Below are 13347 nucleotides of genomic sequence, written 5' to 3'. Positions count from 1 at the left end.
AGCTAGCTAGCTAACAATTGACACGATCTATTGAGCTAGCATTCATACAACGGTGTTTATCAGCTGTTTAGCTAGAGGAAAAGCTGAACTAACCAATTTTAATTGTAAATTCAGACGTGCAAATTATGAAGACTTGAACAGTGAATTGGTGAACTAGCTAGCCAGCTAATTAATGACAGATGGATGTTAATTAAAGCATAGGAACGAGCAGCTTTTTCCATGGAGCCTTTCCAGAGGGAATGGGAATAGGGCACCTTTAATGGAGGCTGCAGCTCAGGCTGCTCTCCGCTCCCCAGCTTTCACTTCACACTAGTGTGTCGCTGAACGGCAACTGGAGGGGGGCAAAGCTAAGCAGTGAGTCAGCCTAGCCCACTCCAGTCATCCAACAGTCAAACATGGAGGGGAAGGAGGGAGGGAGTGAAACAGGAAAGGTTTTGACATTTACATCCCTGCTGCTGCCGTTTTCTCAACCAATTACTCAACAGAAAACTCTGCTTGTCAGACATGTTTAAAAGAAGAGATTTAATTAGAATCATCCATGCCTCATTGTTTCAGGATAATGGCAATATTTCGCTATGGTGCACTAAACTGCTGAGTCATGCACCACCTCTAGTTGGGGGAGACAAATGGGCTGCTGTCTAAACAAACACATAGACTCATGGCAACCATCTTCATTTTCGGGCCATTCAATGTTTTCCCAATTATGCAAAGAATGTGCAACAGCTTTATTAATACGTCTCTCTGAGCGTGTGAAATGTTCTCGTAACTGGCCAGACACCAATGTTGCGTTGTAGCATGCAGGAATTTTACAAAGGCTCCGAAATGATAGAGCAACTTGCTTGGAAACCCAGTGTGCATTTACAAGTGAGGCGGCACGTTAAAGATCAGGCAGTAAAATACTTTCCAAGCTGAACATGTGGGATGTTCCGACTCAGAGCACAGACACATGCTCAGCACATGCATGTTATGGGTGTGTGTGTGTGTGTTTGTGTGTGTGTGTGTGTGTGTGCGTGTATAGAAAAAAACAGGTGTCACATACTGGGGGTCTTACCGATTCAGTGCAAAGGCATGGTGGAACTTGACATGGGGATTGGCCACAGGGTCGAATGTAGGAAGCTTCTCCAAGGTCTCCACCAGCTTCACTATGGATTCATAATCCTACATTACAAACAAGCATAGAAAAACAGATCGTTGGATTGAAAATCATGTACCCACTCAGCCACATCTTGGTTTCTATAGTTTACATGAAACCTAAAATATCTATGTCCTTGTTCCCTTACAAAGTCACTGCTTTGGGAAGGACATTGTCAGCTTCTTCAAGTACTTCAATAAACAAATGTCCCCTCTTCCACCATTTTTTGTCCAGTATATATTTATCTAAATCATGTTGAATAATTCAGCCTCTTCTTGTATCTCTTGTTGTTGACACCATTTATTAATGTGACGGGTGGCTGCCTATGGCTGGCAGGATGGGAGGGTGTAGGGTGAATGGCATGGCAATGCATAGAGAACAGACTGCAGTGCAGTTGCAGATTTTCCACAGGAAGATGACAAAAACTTAATCTGCAGCTTTCCACTGGAAGCCCAAGATAAAATTATCTCAGAAGAATGATTTAGTTAGAAAATGGATTGAGGGAGGCCATAAAACATTTATGCTGAGGCATTTCAGTCTATCTAAATGGCCCATGCCGATAGCATCTGACAAGCTGAAGAAGGCTAAATGTACCTGGATGTCCCTGTAGGACAGAAGCAGGTTGATGACGATGTCAGCTGAAAGGCACTCTACGTTGTCCAATCGTTGTTGAATTCGGCTGAGTTCTGAGGCCAGCTCCATCCCTGTGAACAATTCCCGCACTTTCCGAATCTCGTTGAGAATGGTTTCTCTGAAGTATTGGCTGTGAATGGGTACCGGAGAGATTCACAGAGAGATGTTATTTCACACTAGAAATCAAGTTTTCTGCAAATAAACCATTATTATGTATTGATGTGACTTTCTGGGGAAATAAACATGAGGAATGGGGATAGATACATTATTTTCAGTTATAAACGGTTGTATCTATTCCTCTGAGGCAACTTTTTATATAGGCTACAGTGTCTTTGATCTTGCCTTGCCTGACACCATTATAAATAGTCTACCCCCGTAAACATATGCAATATGTCAGTTATTTATTTCCTCGCGGCAGCTGAATGTGGAGCTCATGAATGTGTTCCCTGGTAAGCCCCTTCAAAGTATTCTTCACTCTACTGTTGGAGCTGCACTTTTATCTCAGCTCTCTGAAATATGACTCCATATTCCTAGAAGAGAGGCTGTTGCTGAATATTGGCAGAGAGAGAAGCCTTAACCATTAGGACAGAACTAAGCAATGCTAACATTAAAACTGAGATTGCTATGCAAGCCAAAGTGTTGCAGAGGGACACACCAAATAAAGTAATGCATCATGTATTATCCAAAAGGAGTGAATTGGATAATACAATGGCCTCTGAGGAATACTCATGAAGTGCAATATCTGATGAAAAGAAGAACAGACAAACAAAAAACATTGCACATTTTAAATTAAGTAAAGCTTATCGGGTAACAAGACTTTCGATGACTCCATTAAACTACAGTATAGCTACAGTCATACCGCACTTCACCAGCTAGTCATCCATGTTGCTTAATCAACCACAGACAATTACACAAGACAACACAAAATCCAGCTGTTATACAGTACACTTTAGTTCATGATAATACACCTCTGTTGGCAATAATAGCTCTGTAATCATCACCTTGATGTGCATGTTCACACCTTCCCTAGCGAGGTGACACCCGTTTCACTACATCAAGGTGTGAGAACAGCAAACATGTGACTTAGGCCTATAGCAGCCCAGTTTCTAACCCCAACAACCTAATCAGCAGGAGCTTTAGGCCTAGGATCCCAGGCTACACATCCCTCTACGACTCACCAGGAGTTAGCCTGGGGCACCTTGAGCAGCTGGACGAAGCGGTCCAGCAGGGGCATGCAGATTGGTCCCAGCAGCATCTCGAAGCTGGGCTGCATCAGCTCTGTCAGGCCCTTCATCAGGCTGCTCTCGCAGCAGTACACCTTGTTGTGCGGCGTCACCATGTACGGGATGAAACTGTAGTTGGCTGAGCATGTCTGGAGGGAAACAGAAAGCAGCAATTTCTTGGGTCGTAAACATACAGAGGTCGCCTGGTCCCAGATCTGTTTGTGCTGGATGATCATAAAACACAAACAGGTCTGGTACCGTGCTAATGCATAGGTTGTTTCTGTTAGATTATATTACATTGCATGTTGACTGCATGCGTTATATACAATGGGAGGACAGTGGTATGGGACTGCCTTGTGCTGGTCATTTTGTGACATAGTGTTGTGACAGAAGGAGGAGAATCTGATCTGCAGGGACACTGGTGTGGTTGTACCCATGGACATAATTGAGTTTGTCTAAAGAGCCAGTATCCTGGGGGATAGATCCACATCAGTAATGAGAGTGGCATAAGGATCTGTTTAACCGGGCTGCTCACACTGCCCTCAGGGCAGAACTAGCTTTAAAACTCCATTCACGTTGCTCATGGAAATCAATTCAAACCACGTCTGTCTTAGTACTGTATTTGTATTTGCAACTGTATTTGCAGTAAATCTATCATTGATGTCAATTTAGTCTGTCATGTTCAGTATACTCAACACTCAGCACTTGAAAAGTTTGAATTGATGGATCCTAAATATACTTGAACATGTAGGCTACAGTAGGTTACGGAAAGGGATGAATCCTGAGTGCACAGTCAGTGGCTAACTTTTAACTTCTCTGTTTCAATTCCATCTTCAAGAACACATCCGGTGTGCTTGCAACTCACACTTGCAACAAAAGGAAGTGAACAGATGCTCAACTTCTGCCTGTAGAAACCGGAATGTTCCACAGTAAAACTGCTTCCTCTCCTGCAATCTTATTTTTAAGACATCAGTCATGCCACATCTTTCCAAAATAACCTGTGATGGCTTGTCACCGTTAGATGCAGACACAGATTACAACATCCTACCCTATATTGAGCTACACACACTGCGTGATTCATGCCCTAGCGGATTACATGATGACAACACATCACACATTTATAAATGTTTTAATTGCTCGGTGCCATTGAGACTGTCCTTCTCCCTGGCAACGTCAGCCAATGAGAAGCATCCAACTGCAGATTATGCTCGTTGATGCAGCCTGGTCTGCGAATCGCAAAGCACATGTAACGGATTTCCTCCTCTTCGTCTGAGGAGGAGTAAGAATCGGACCAAAACGCAGCGTGGTAAGTGTCCATATTGATTTAATCAAAAACACAACTGAACACTGGAACAAAATAATAAACGTGAAATATACAAAACCGAAAGTGTACCGTGTGGCCCAAGCACTCACAAGGAAACAAACACCCACAAACCAAAAGTGAAACCCAGGCTACCTAAGTATGATTCTCAATCAGGGACAACAATTGACAGCTGCCTCTGATTGAGAACCATACTAGGCCGAACTCAAAAACCAACATAGAAAAACAAACATAGACTGCCCACCCCATACTAAAACACAGACAAATACAAAGGAACTAAGGTCAGAACGTGACAGCACATGCGTCTCAAATTGTATTTTCACGTCTCAGTTGGTATGTGTGCGTGCAACCTGAACTCTCGACATGTTCTAGGGCATCAGTGTGCTACGCACATAGCAGACGGCGCACTAGCTCTGGTCCAGGGCATTATATTAGTGTGTTAGTATCATCATGGTCAAAGTTGGGAGAGTTAGCTAGCTTAACTACAGTGCTTTCAGAAAGTATTCACACCCTTTGACTTTTTAAACATTTTGTTGTGTTATAAAGTGGGATTCAAATGGATTTAATTGTCATATTTTGTTAATGATTTACACAAAATACTCTATCATGTAAAAGTGGAAGAAAATTGTTTTACAAATGTCAGAATTTATGAAATATAAAACACTAATATACAGTATCTTGATTACATAAGTATTCAACACCCTGAGTCAATACATGTTAGAATCCCTTATGGCATCGATGACAGCTGCGAGTCTTTCTGGGTAAGTCTCTGAGAGCTTTGCACACCTGGATTGTACAATATTTGCACATTTCTCTTTTAAAAAATTATTCAAGCACTGTCAAATTGGTTGTTGATCATTGCCATTTTCAAGTCTTGCCATAGATTTTCAAGCAGATTTAAGTAAAAACTGTAACTAGGCCACTCAGGAACATTCAATGCCATCTTGGTAAGCAAATCCAGTGTATATTTGGCCTTGTGTTTTAGGTTATTGTCCTGCTGAAAGGTGAATGTGTCTCCCAGTGTCTGTTGGAAAGAAGACGGAACCAGGCTTTCCTCTAGGATTTTGTTTGTGCTTATTTTTATCCTAAGAATTCCCTAGTCCTTCCCGATGACAAGCATACCCATCACACGATACAGCCACCACCATGTTTGAAAATATGAGTATAATATGAGTAGTGATGTGTTGTGTTTGTTTTGTCACAAATACAACACTTTGTATTCAGGACATAAAGTTAATTTCTAAGCTATTTTTTTGCCAGTTTTACTTTCGTGCCTTATTGCAAATGGGATGCATGTTTTGGAATATTTGTATTCTGTACAGGCTTCCTTCTTTTCACTCTGTCAATTAGGTTAGTATTTTGGAGTAACTACAATGTTGTTGATCCATCCTTAGTTTTCTCCTATCACAGCCATTAAGCTCTGCAACTGTGTTAAAGACACCATTGGCCTCATGGTGAAATCTCTGAACGGTTTCCATCCTCTCCGTCAACTGAGTTAGGAAGGGCGCCTGTATCTTCCAATGTGTAATTAATAACTTCACCATGCTCAAAGGGATATTCAATGTATGCTTTTTTTACCCATCTATCAATAGGTGCCCTTCTTTGCATTGGAAAACCTCCCTGGTCTTTGTAGTTGAATCTGTGTTTGAATCTGTGTTCACTGCTCGACTAAGGGGCCTTACAGATAATTGCATGTGTGGGGTACGGAGATAAGGTATAAAAAAACATTAAAAAATAATGTTAAACACTATTATTACACACAGAGGGAGTCCATGCAACTTATTAAGCACATTTCTACCCCTGAACGTATTTAGGCTTGCCATAACAAGTGGTGAAAGGCTCGGCACACGCATACTCAGGCTGACTGGCTCTCTTTCAGGCAAATGAGAAATAAGCGCACTCAGGCTATCCGGAAGGCCAAAGTCAGTTACTTTAAGGAGCAGTTCTCTCTCTGTGGGTCTAACCCCAAGAATATCAGTAAAATGGTTAAAGACCTGGAAAATAAACCCTCCTCCTCACAGCTGTCCATGTCCCTTAATGTTGATGATGTGGTTGTTACTGACAAGAAGCACATGGCTGAGCTCTTTAATCACCACAGTCAGGATTCATATTTGACTCGGCCATGCCTCCTTGCCCGTCCAACATTTCCTCATCTCTCACCCCTTCTAATGCAGCTAGCCCTGGCGCTTCTCCCTCTTTCCCCCTGCCCCGCTACAAAGTTTCTCCCTGCAGGAGGTATATATATATATATATCACTACAACCAAGCAACCACTGCAACCACTGTTGCTTGTGCTTGTGCTTTAGCTCTCACAACCTAGCTAGCACTACTAGCTAACTCGTGGCTATCTAGTAGCGCCAGTTAGCTACCTGCTAGCTAGTAGCACTAGCCAGCTACCTAGTACTACTAGCAAAGACACTGACAACTAAACACTTTTGTCTGTGCTACTAGCTAGCGCTGTAAATTCACCAACTGTCCTGCTGGGGGCGGAAATGCGCCATCCTCTCTGGCACCATTCAATATCCTGTCTCATCTTGTATGTCTCACAGCATCTGTGGTACTGTTGAATACTTATGTAATCAAGATACTGTATATTAGTGTTTTATATTTCATAAATTCTGACATTTGTAAAACAATTTTCTTCCACTTTTCCACTGATAAGGTGTCTGCTGGATCTATTGCAGCCAATAGGGTCTGGCTCCAGCAGATACCTTTTCATGACACAGACACTGTGAGAGTCAGCATACGAACTCAGACAGGTCTAATAGTGCCAGAAAGGATGGTGCGTTACCCTTTAAAATTAAGGCATGAAGACAATGAATAATAGGCTTGGTACTGTAGAAAAATGTAATGAAGTTGATGTAATGAAGCTTAGTGTGTACTAGCTAGCTAGCTAGTATGTACTAGCTGCAGAAGCAACAGTAGTTAATATAACACCCTGGACCAGAGCAAGTGCGTGACTGGTATATGCGTAGCACACTGACGCCCTGGAACAAAGCTACTGACTCACGCAACACAGGTGACCAACAAGCATCTACAGGTTGTGCGCGCACATACAATCTGAGACACACAAATACCATCTAAGATGCACACATGCGCACTGAGGTTCGCAGACCAGGCCGCGTTAGTGCACATAATCTGTAGCTGGATGCTTCTCACCTCAGCAGCAAGTCTCTGAGGGTAGGTGACACACAGGTCCCAAAAACAACAAAAGGAGCACAGGGACAGAACACGAGGGATATGTCCTACATCACACCATTGTCCTACATAAGGGTGCAGTCAAAAGTAGTGCACTATAAAGGGAATAGATAACGTGCCATTTGGGATGAAGCCAGAGTGTTTGCATGTTACAGTAATTAAGGAGTTATCTCCCAGTCAGGCAGCATGGGATGAACCCATTCATTTAAAGGGGGAGGGGTAGACGGGACTAAGTAGTGTGTGTGTGTGCGTGTGCGTGTGTGTGTGTGTGCGTGTGCGTGTGCGTGTGCGTGTGTGTGTGTGTGTGTGTGTGTGTGTGTGTGTGTGTGTGTGTGTGTGTGTGTGTGTGTGTGTGTGTGTGTGTGTGTGTGTGTGTGTGTGTGTGTGTGTGTGTGTGTGTGTGTGTGTGTGACGAGGTCAGAGTGCCACTAATGTGTCATATCTGTCTGTGGCAGAGTGTGTTTGTTTTCTCAGAGCAAAGGAGAAGAAAGTGGTGTGTAGATTCAGATGGAGAGAGATAGTCAGTCATGGAGTGCAGTAGAGCATTCTCACTCTAATGCAGTAATCAGTCCTCCTCCCGAAGCTCTGTCGCCACACACAGATCAGCCATCAACCTCTTTCCTAGAGCACAACCCACCTTATTCCACTCCATAAAGCCACTTAGGCCAGCTGCTCAGGAGGCTCCCTGTCCATGCCTTTGCTTCAACACCTTACAGTTTTTCCCCCCTCATGTCACAGTGCATCAATGTCACCATATCCTATTATTCTGTATAAGAAAGCCAGCCAGACTGTGTGTTGTCTCCTTGTCTGCCCTAGCTATCACTGGGCAGGAGTGGCAGACACTGTGTTACAGACGGGGGAGCTTAAACCACTGCTGTGTCGGCACAGCACAGACCCAGGAAATCGAAAATGAGAGGTGAAATTGAAAGTGAACTCATTCTCTCGCTGCTTTCCACATCACATTGCCCAGTCACCCTGATAATAAGGCTGCCTGTCAACCAAGTAAAGCTATCCTGGAATAATCTCTGAGTAAGGGAAAATGCTTTAGTTTACTGTACACAAAGCAGAATGCACAAAGCCAAACTAGAGGGATACTGAATTGGATAATTAAAATGGACTGATGGTGGCAGACAATGCTGTGTTGCTGAATGCTGCCGTGAAAAAAACCAACTGTTTATTGCACTTACTTTCACACAGGAAAGGTGCAAGAAATAAACGAGAGGTTTGCTTCTAACAGCTTTGAAATAGAGAGAGAAGTTTGTGCACTTACAGTGTTCTTCTGGCAAATAATATCCTGCAAAAGAAAAAGAGAAATGTCAATACTGTATTGTGGTGAGAAAGTGAGTTTGCAAAGCTGATGTAGAAAATCATTGAAACATTACACTGGTCATGGTTTATTGACTAGCGCCATCTTTCCATCATCAATGGACTCCTGCTATAAATGGACACCTGTAGTTGTAAACAGAACCAGTAGAAATGCTGATACAGTCTCACTAGCACTTATTTTTGCAGTGTCATACTATAGGCTAGTGTAAGTGCCAGCAAACAACCATGGAAATGTTATATGTGGGAAAAGGCACTTTAATTCAAAAGAGGTTGAACCTCAGGCTCTTAAGGAGCTATTCTAAACATTTGATAAAAGGTTAACAGCCATTGTTACTCTTAACCTTCAATAAGGGTAAAACCACTACAGAAAGTCATTTATTTTTACAGCAGGGAGTCAAAGTGTAGGCAGGTGGAGATGGAGGGCAGTTCGTCAAGATTGCAGACATAATATTTATTTTAAAAAGGTACACTTTGCTTATTTGATTACCTATTCATTGAAGAGGTTATTCTTTGAGGATTCTACGACCATTTCAAAATATTGCAATGCTTTTTTTTATGGCAATGTCAATGTCAGAGCATTGCAGGTTATAAGAGTGTGTGTGGTGTATCTTGATTTCTGCAGGCCACTCAGGAACATTCAAGGTCATCTTGGTAAGCATCTCCAGTGTATATATGACCTTGTGTTTTAGGCTATTGTCCTGCTTAAAGGTGAATTAGTCTCCCAGTGTCTGTTGGAAAGCAGACTGAACCAGGTTTTCCTCTAGGATGTGCTTAGCTCTATTCTGTTTATTTTTATCCTATGCTTGAACATATGAATAGTGGTACTTGTGAATAATGATGTGTTGTGTTTGTTTTGTTTTGTTTTGCAGTTTTACTTTAGTGCCTTATTGCAAACAGGATGCATGTTTTAGAATATGTTTTATTCTCCACAGGCTTCTTTCTTTTCACTCTGTCATTTTAGTTTGTATTGTGGAGTAACTACAATGTTGTTGATCCATCCAAATTTTTCCCCCATCACAGCCATTAAACTCTGTAACCGTTTTAAAGTCACCATTGGTCTCATGGTGCTTCATTAGGCCCTAATCTATGGATTTAACATGACTGGGAATATAGATATGCATATTTTGGTGTAATGTCTGCTTCCAACTCACACTCTCATACACGTAGATCCCCTGAACGCAGCTCACTTTCCAGCCCACACTCACACACATAGATCCCCTGCAGCTCACTCTCCAGATCCCAATCACCTGAATTCTGATCACCTGTTCCCACACCTGTATGTCATTTACACACACTATTTAGTTCAGTTCTTTGCACCACATCTTTGTGAAATATTGTTTGTTTTTGACACAGTTCTCTTTGGAGCTCTGTTTTTCCCGGCATTACTCCTCCTGTGTATGATAGGCAGGCCAGCAAAAATTAACGACGCCTTTTTCCTATTCCCTGCCTGTACTTTAGCCTTTGTACTTTATCGGATTTCCTGTTATTCACTTATTTCATGATCTCCCGGACGACGTTACTAGCCTTTTCCCTGCCTGTACTGTTTCCTTTTGGACCCCCTGTGTATGACTTGCTGCCTGCCCCTGGACCCAGCTAACTGCCTCCTCCTGTGGTCCTTGATCATTAAAAAACCTGCTGCGCCCTGCGCTCGAAACCAGCTCTCTGTCCCCCTCGTGTTAATTTCAGTTGGTCAAAGATACCTTAAAAAATGTAGGGACGTGAATCAGAAAACCAGTCAGTATCTGGTGTGACCACCATTTGCCTCATGCTGTGTGACACACCTCCTTCACATAGAGTTGATCAGGCTGTTGGTTGTGGCCTGTGGAATGTTGTCCTACTCCTCTTCAATGGCTGTGCGTAGCTGCTGGATATTGGCAGAATTGGAACACGCTGTCGTACACGTTGATCCAGAGCATCCCAAACATGCTCAATTGGTGACCTGTCTGGTGAGTATGCAGGCCATGGAAGAACTGGGAAATGTTCAGCATTTTCAGGAATTGTGCATAGATCCTTCGACATGCAGCCATAAAACATGAGATGATGGCTGAGGATGAATGACACGACAATGTACCTCAGGATCTCGTTACTGTATCTCTGTGCTTTCAAATTGCCAATGATAAAATGCAATTATGTTTGATGTCCGTTACTTATGCCTGCCCATACCATAACCCCACCGCCACTACGGGGCACTCTGTTCACAACATTGACATCAGCAAACCGCTTTTTGTGCGTATGGAAAATGTCTGGGATCTTTTATTTCAGGTCATGAAACAGGGGACCAACACTTTAAATGTTGTGTTCAAATTGTTGTTCAGTGTACTAGTGGAGGCTCCTCAGAGGATGAAGGGGAGGACCATCCTCCTCAGTGAATTTCATAAAAATAGTGAAACATTTCAAATGTTATTATCCTTTTTAGATAAAACTAAACAAAATATATTCACCTCACCAAATAATTGATTAAAACACACGGTTTTGCAATAATGGTCTACAGTTGTCTCAACAGGACTGTAGGGTAGCACCATGGTGTAGCCGGAGGACAGCTAGCTTCTGTCCTCCTCTGGGTACATTGACTTCAATACAAAATCTAGGAGGCTCATGGTTCTCACCGCATTCCATTGACTTACACATTAATTATGACAACATCCGGAGGACATCCTCCAACCTGTCAGAGCTCTTGCAGCATGAACTGACATGTTGTCCACCCAATCAAAGGATCAGAGAATGAATGTTTACATGTGGTGCGTGATCAGGGGTGTATTCATTCCACCGATTCTGTTGAAAAACTTTTTTTTTAAACGGAAGCAACAGAACGCAACGGGGATAAACATACCTGAATTTGTCCTATAGAAACTCTTGTATTCAACTGTTGGACTAATGATTACACCCTAGGTAAGCTAGATGCAGGCAAGACTGTCCAAGGCGGTATTGAATGTGTCATTGTTTGTCCATCCCCTCAAATTTTCCCCTCGACCTGTGTGCACCTACGTTGTAAACTTTAATTCATTGGCTAGGTTGTAGCAACCTCATGATAGGTATAGGGAACAATTGAGTATCATTTAGTAGCCTAAACCTACCGATGTTACATTGACTGACAGTCATCCAATTTGGTGTAATAGAAATAAGGCCATTCTCCCAAAAATAATGATCGTCCATCTTAAACTATACCGACCGCCACTGTACCAATAGGTGCCCTTCTTTGCAAGACATTGGAAAACTTCCCTGGTCTTTGTGGTTGAATCTGTGTTTGAAATGCACTGCTTGACTGAGGGACCTTACAATTATCTGTATTTGTGGGGTACAGAGGTTAGGTAGTCATTCAAAAATAATGTTAAACACTATTATTGTAGGTCTCCCGGGTGGCGCAGTGGTTAAGGGCGCTGTACTACAGCGCCAGCTGTGCCATCAGAGACTCTGGGTTCCGGGAGGTCCGTGGGGCGAAGCACAATTGGCCTAGCGTCGCCCGGGTTAGGGAGGGGTTGACCGATAGGGATATCCTTGTCTCACCGCGCACCAGCGACTCCTGTGGCGGGCCGAGCGCAGTGCACGCTAGCCAAGGTTCCTCCGACACATTGGTGCGGCTGGCTTCCGGGTTGGATGCGCGCAGCGTTAAGAAGCAGTGCGGTTTGGTTGGGTTGCGTATCGGAGGACGCATGACTTTCAACCTTCGTCTCTCCCGAGCCCGTACGGGAGTTGTAGCGATGAGACAAGATAGTAGCTACTACAGTGCCTTGTGAAAGTATTCGGCCCCCTTGAACTTTGCGACCCTTTGCCACATTTCAGGCTTCAAACATAAAGATATAAAACTGTATTTTTTTGTGAAGAATCAACAACAAGTGGGACACAATCATGAAGTGGAACAACATTTATTGGATATTTCAAACTTTTTTAACAAATCAAAAACTGAAAAATTGGGCGTGCAAAATTATTCAGCCCCCTTAAGTTAATACTTTGTAGCGCCACCTTTTGCTGCGATTACAGCTATAAGTCGCTTGGGGTATGTCTCTATCAGTTTTTCACATCGAGAGACTGACATTTTTTCCCATTCCTCCTTGCAAAACAGCTCGAGCTCAGTGAGGTTGGATGGAGAGCATTTGTGAACAGCAGTTTTCAGTTCTTTCCACAGATTCTCGATTGGATTCAGGTCTGGACTTTGACAAAAAAAAACACTATTGTACACAGAGTGAGTCCATGCAACTTTTTATTTGACATATTAAGCAAATTTCTACTCTTGAACATATTTGGGCTTGCCATAACAAAGTGGTTGAATGCTTATTAACTTTTAATTTTGTATTCATTTCTAAAAACATCATTCCACTGACATTATGGGGTATTTTGTGTAGGCCAGAGACACAAAATCTCAATTTAATCTATTTTAAATTCATGCTGTATCACAACAAAATGTGGAAAAGTTCAAGGGGTGTGAATACTTTCTGAAGGCAATGTATGCACAGGAAACCAGTCTCCCCTCCCCCATTCTCTAATTTGCAAGCCTGTGTGTTGTTGTTGGTGTGATTT

At 42.7% G+C, this 13347-nt stretch overlaps 1 protein-coding gene across 2 annotated transcripts in view; it reads right to left on the bottom strand.

The window, feature by feature from the left end:
- Positions 1-13347, bottom strand: part of LOC118398724 (mitogen-activated protein kinase kinase kinase 5-like) — a 55245-nt gene that overhangs the window by 25151 nt on the left and 16747 nt on the right. For both annotated transcript variants that reach the window (XR_004828677.2, XM_035794365.2), the window contains exons 3-6: positions 8777-8800; positions 2944-3137; positions 1727-1895; positions 1052-1158 (exon numbers count right to left, since the gene is read on the bottom strand). Coding sequence is in view for 1 of the 2 variants with exons in the window: in XM_035794365.2 (XP_035650258.1) it covers positions 1052-1158; positions 1727-1895; positions 2944-3137; positions 8777-8800 (494 nt within the window). In the remaining variant the exon portion in view is untranslated. The remainder of the gene's footprint in view (positions 1-1051; positions 1159-1726; positions 1896-2943; positions 3138-8776; positions 8801-13347) is intronic.

The sequence above is a fragment of the Oncorhynchus keta genome, chromosome 19, assembly GCF_023373465.1.
Source record: "Oncorhynchus keta strain PuntledgeMale-10-30-2019 chromosome 19, Oket_V2, whole genome shotgun sequence".
Classification (NCBI taxonomy): Eukaryota; Metazoa; Chordata; class Actinopteri; order Salmoniformes; family Salmonidae; genus Oncorhynchus; species Oncorhynchus keta.
Note: the sequence above shows the minus strand (reverse complement) of the source record. Positions and strands in the feature narration are given on the sequence as shown.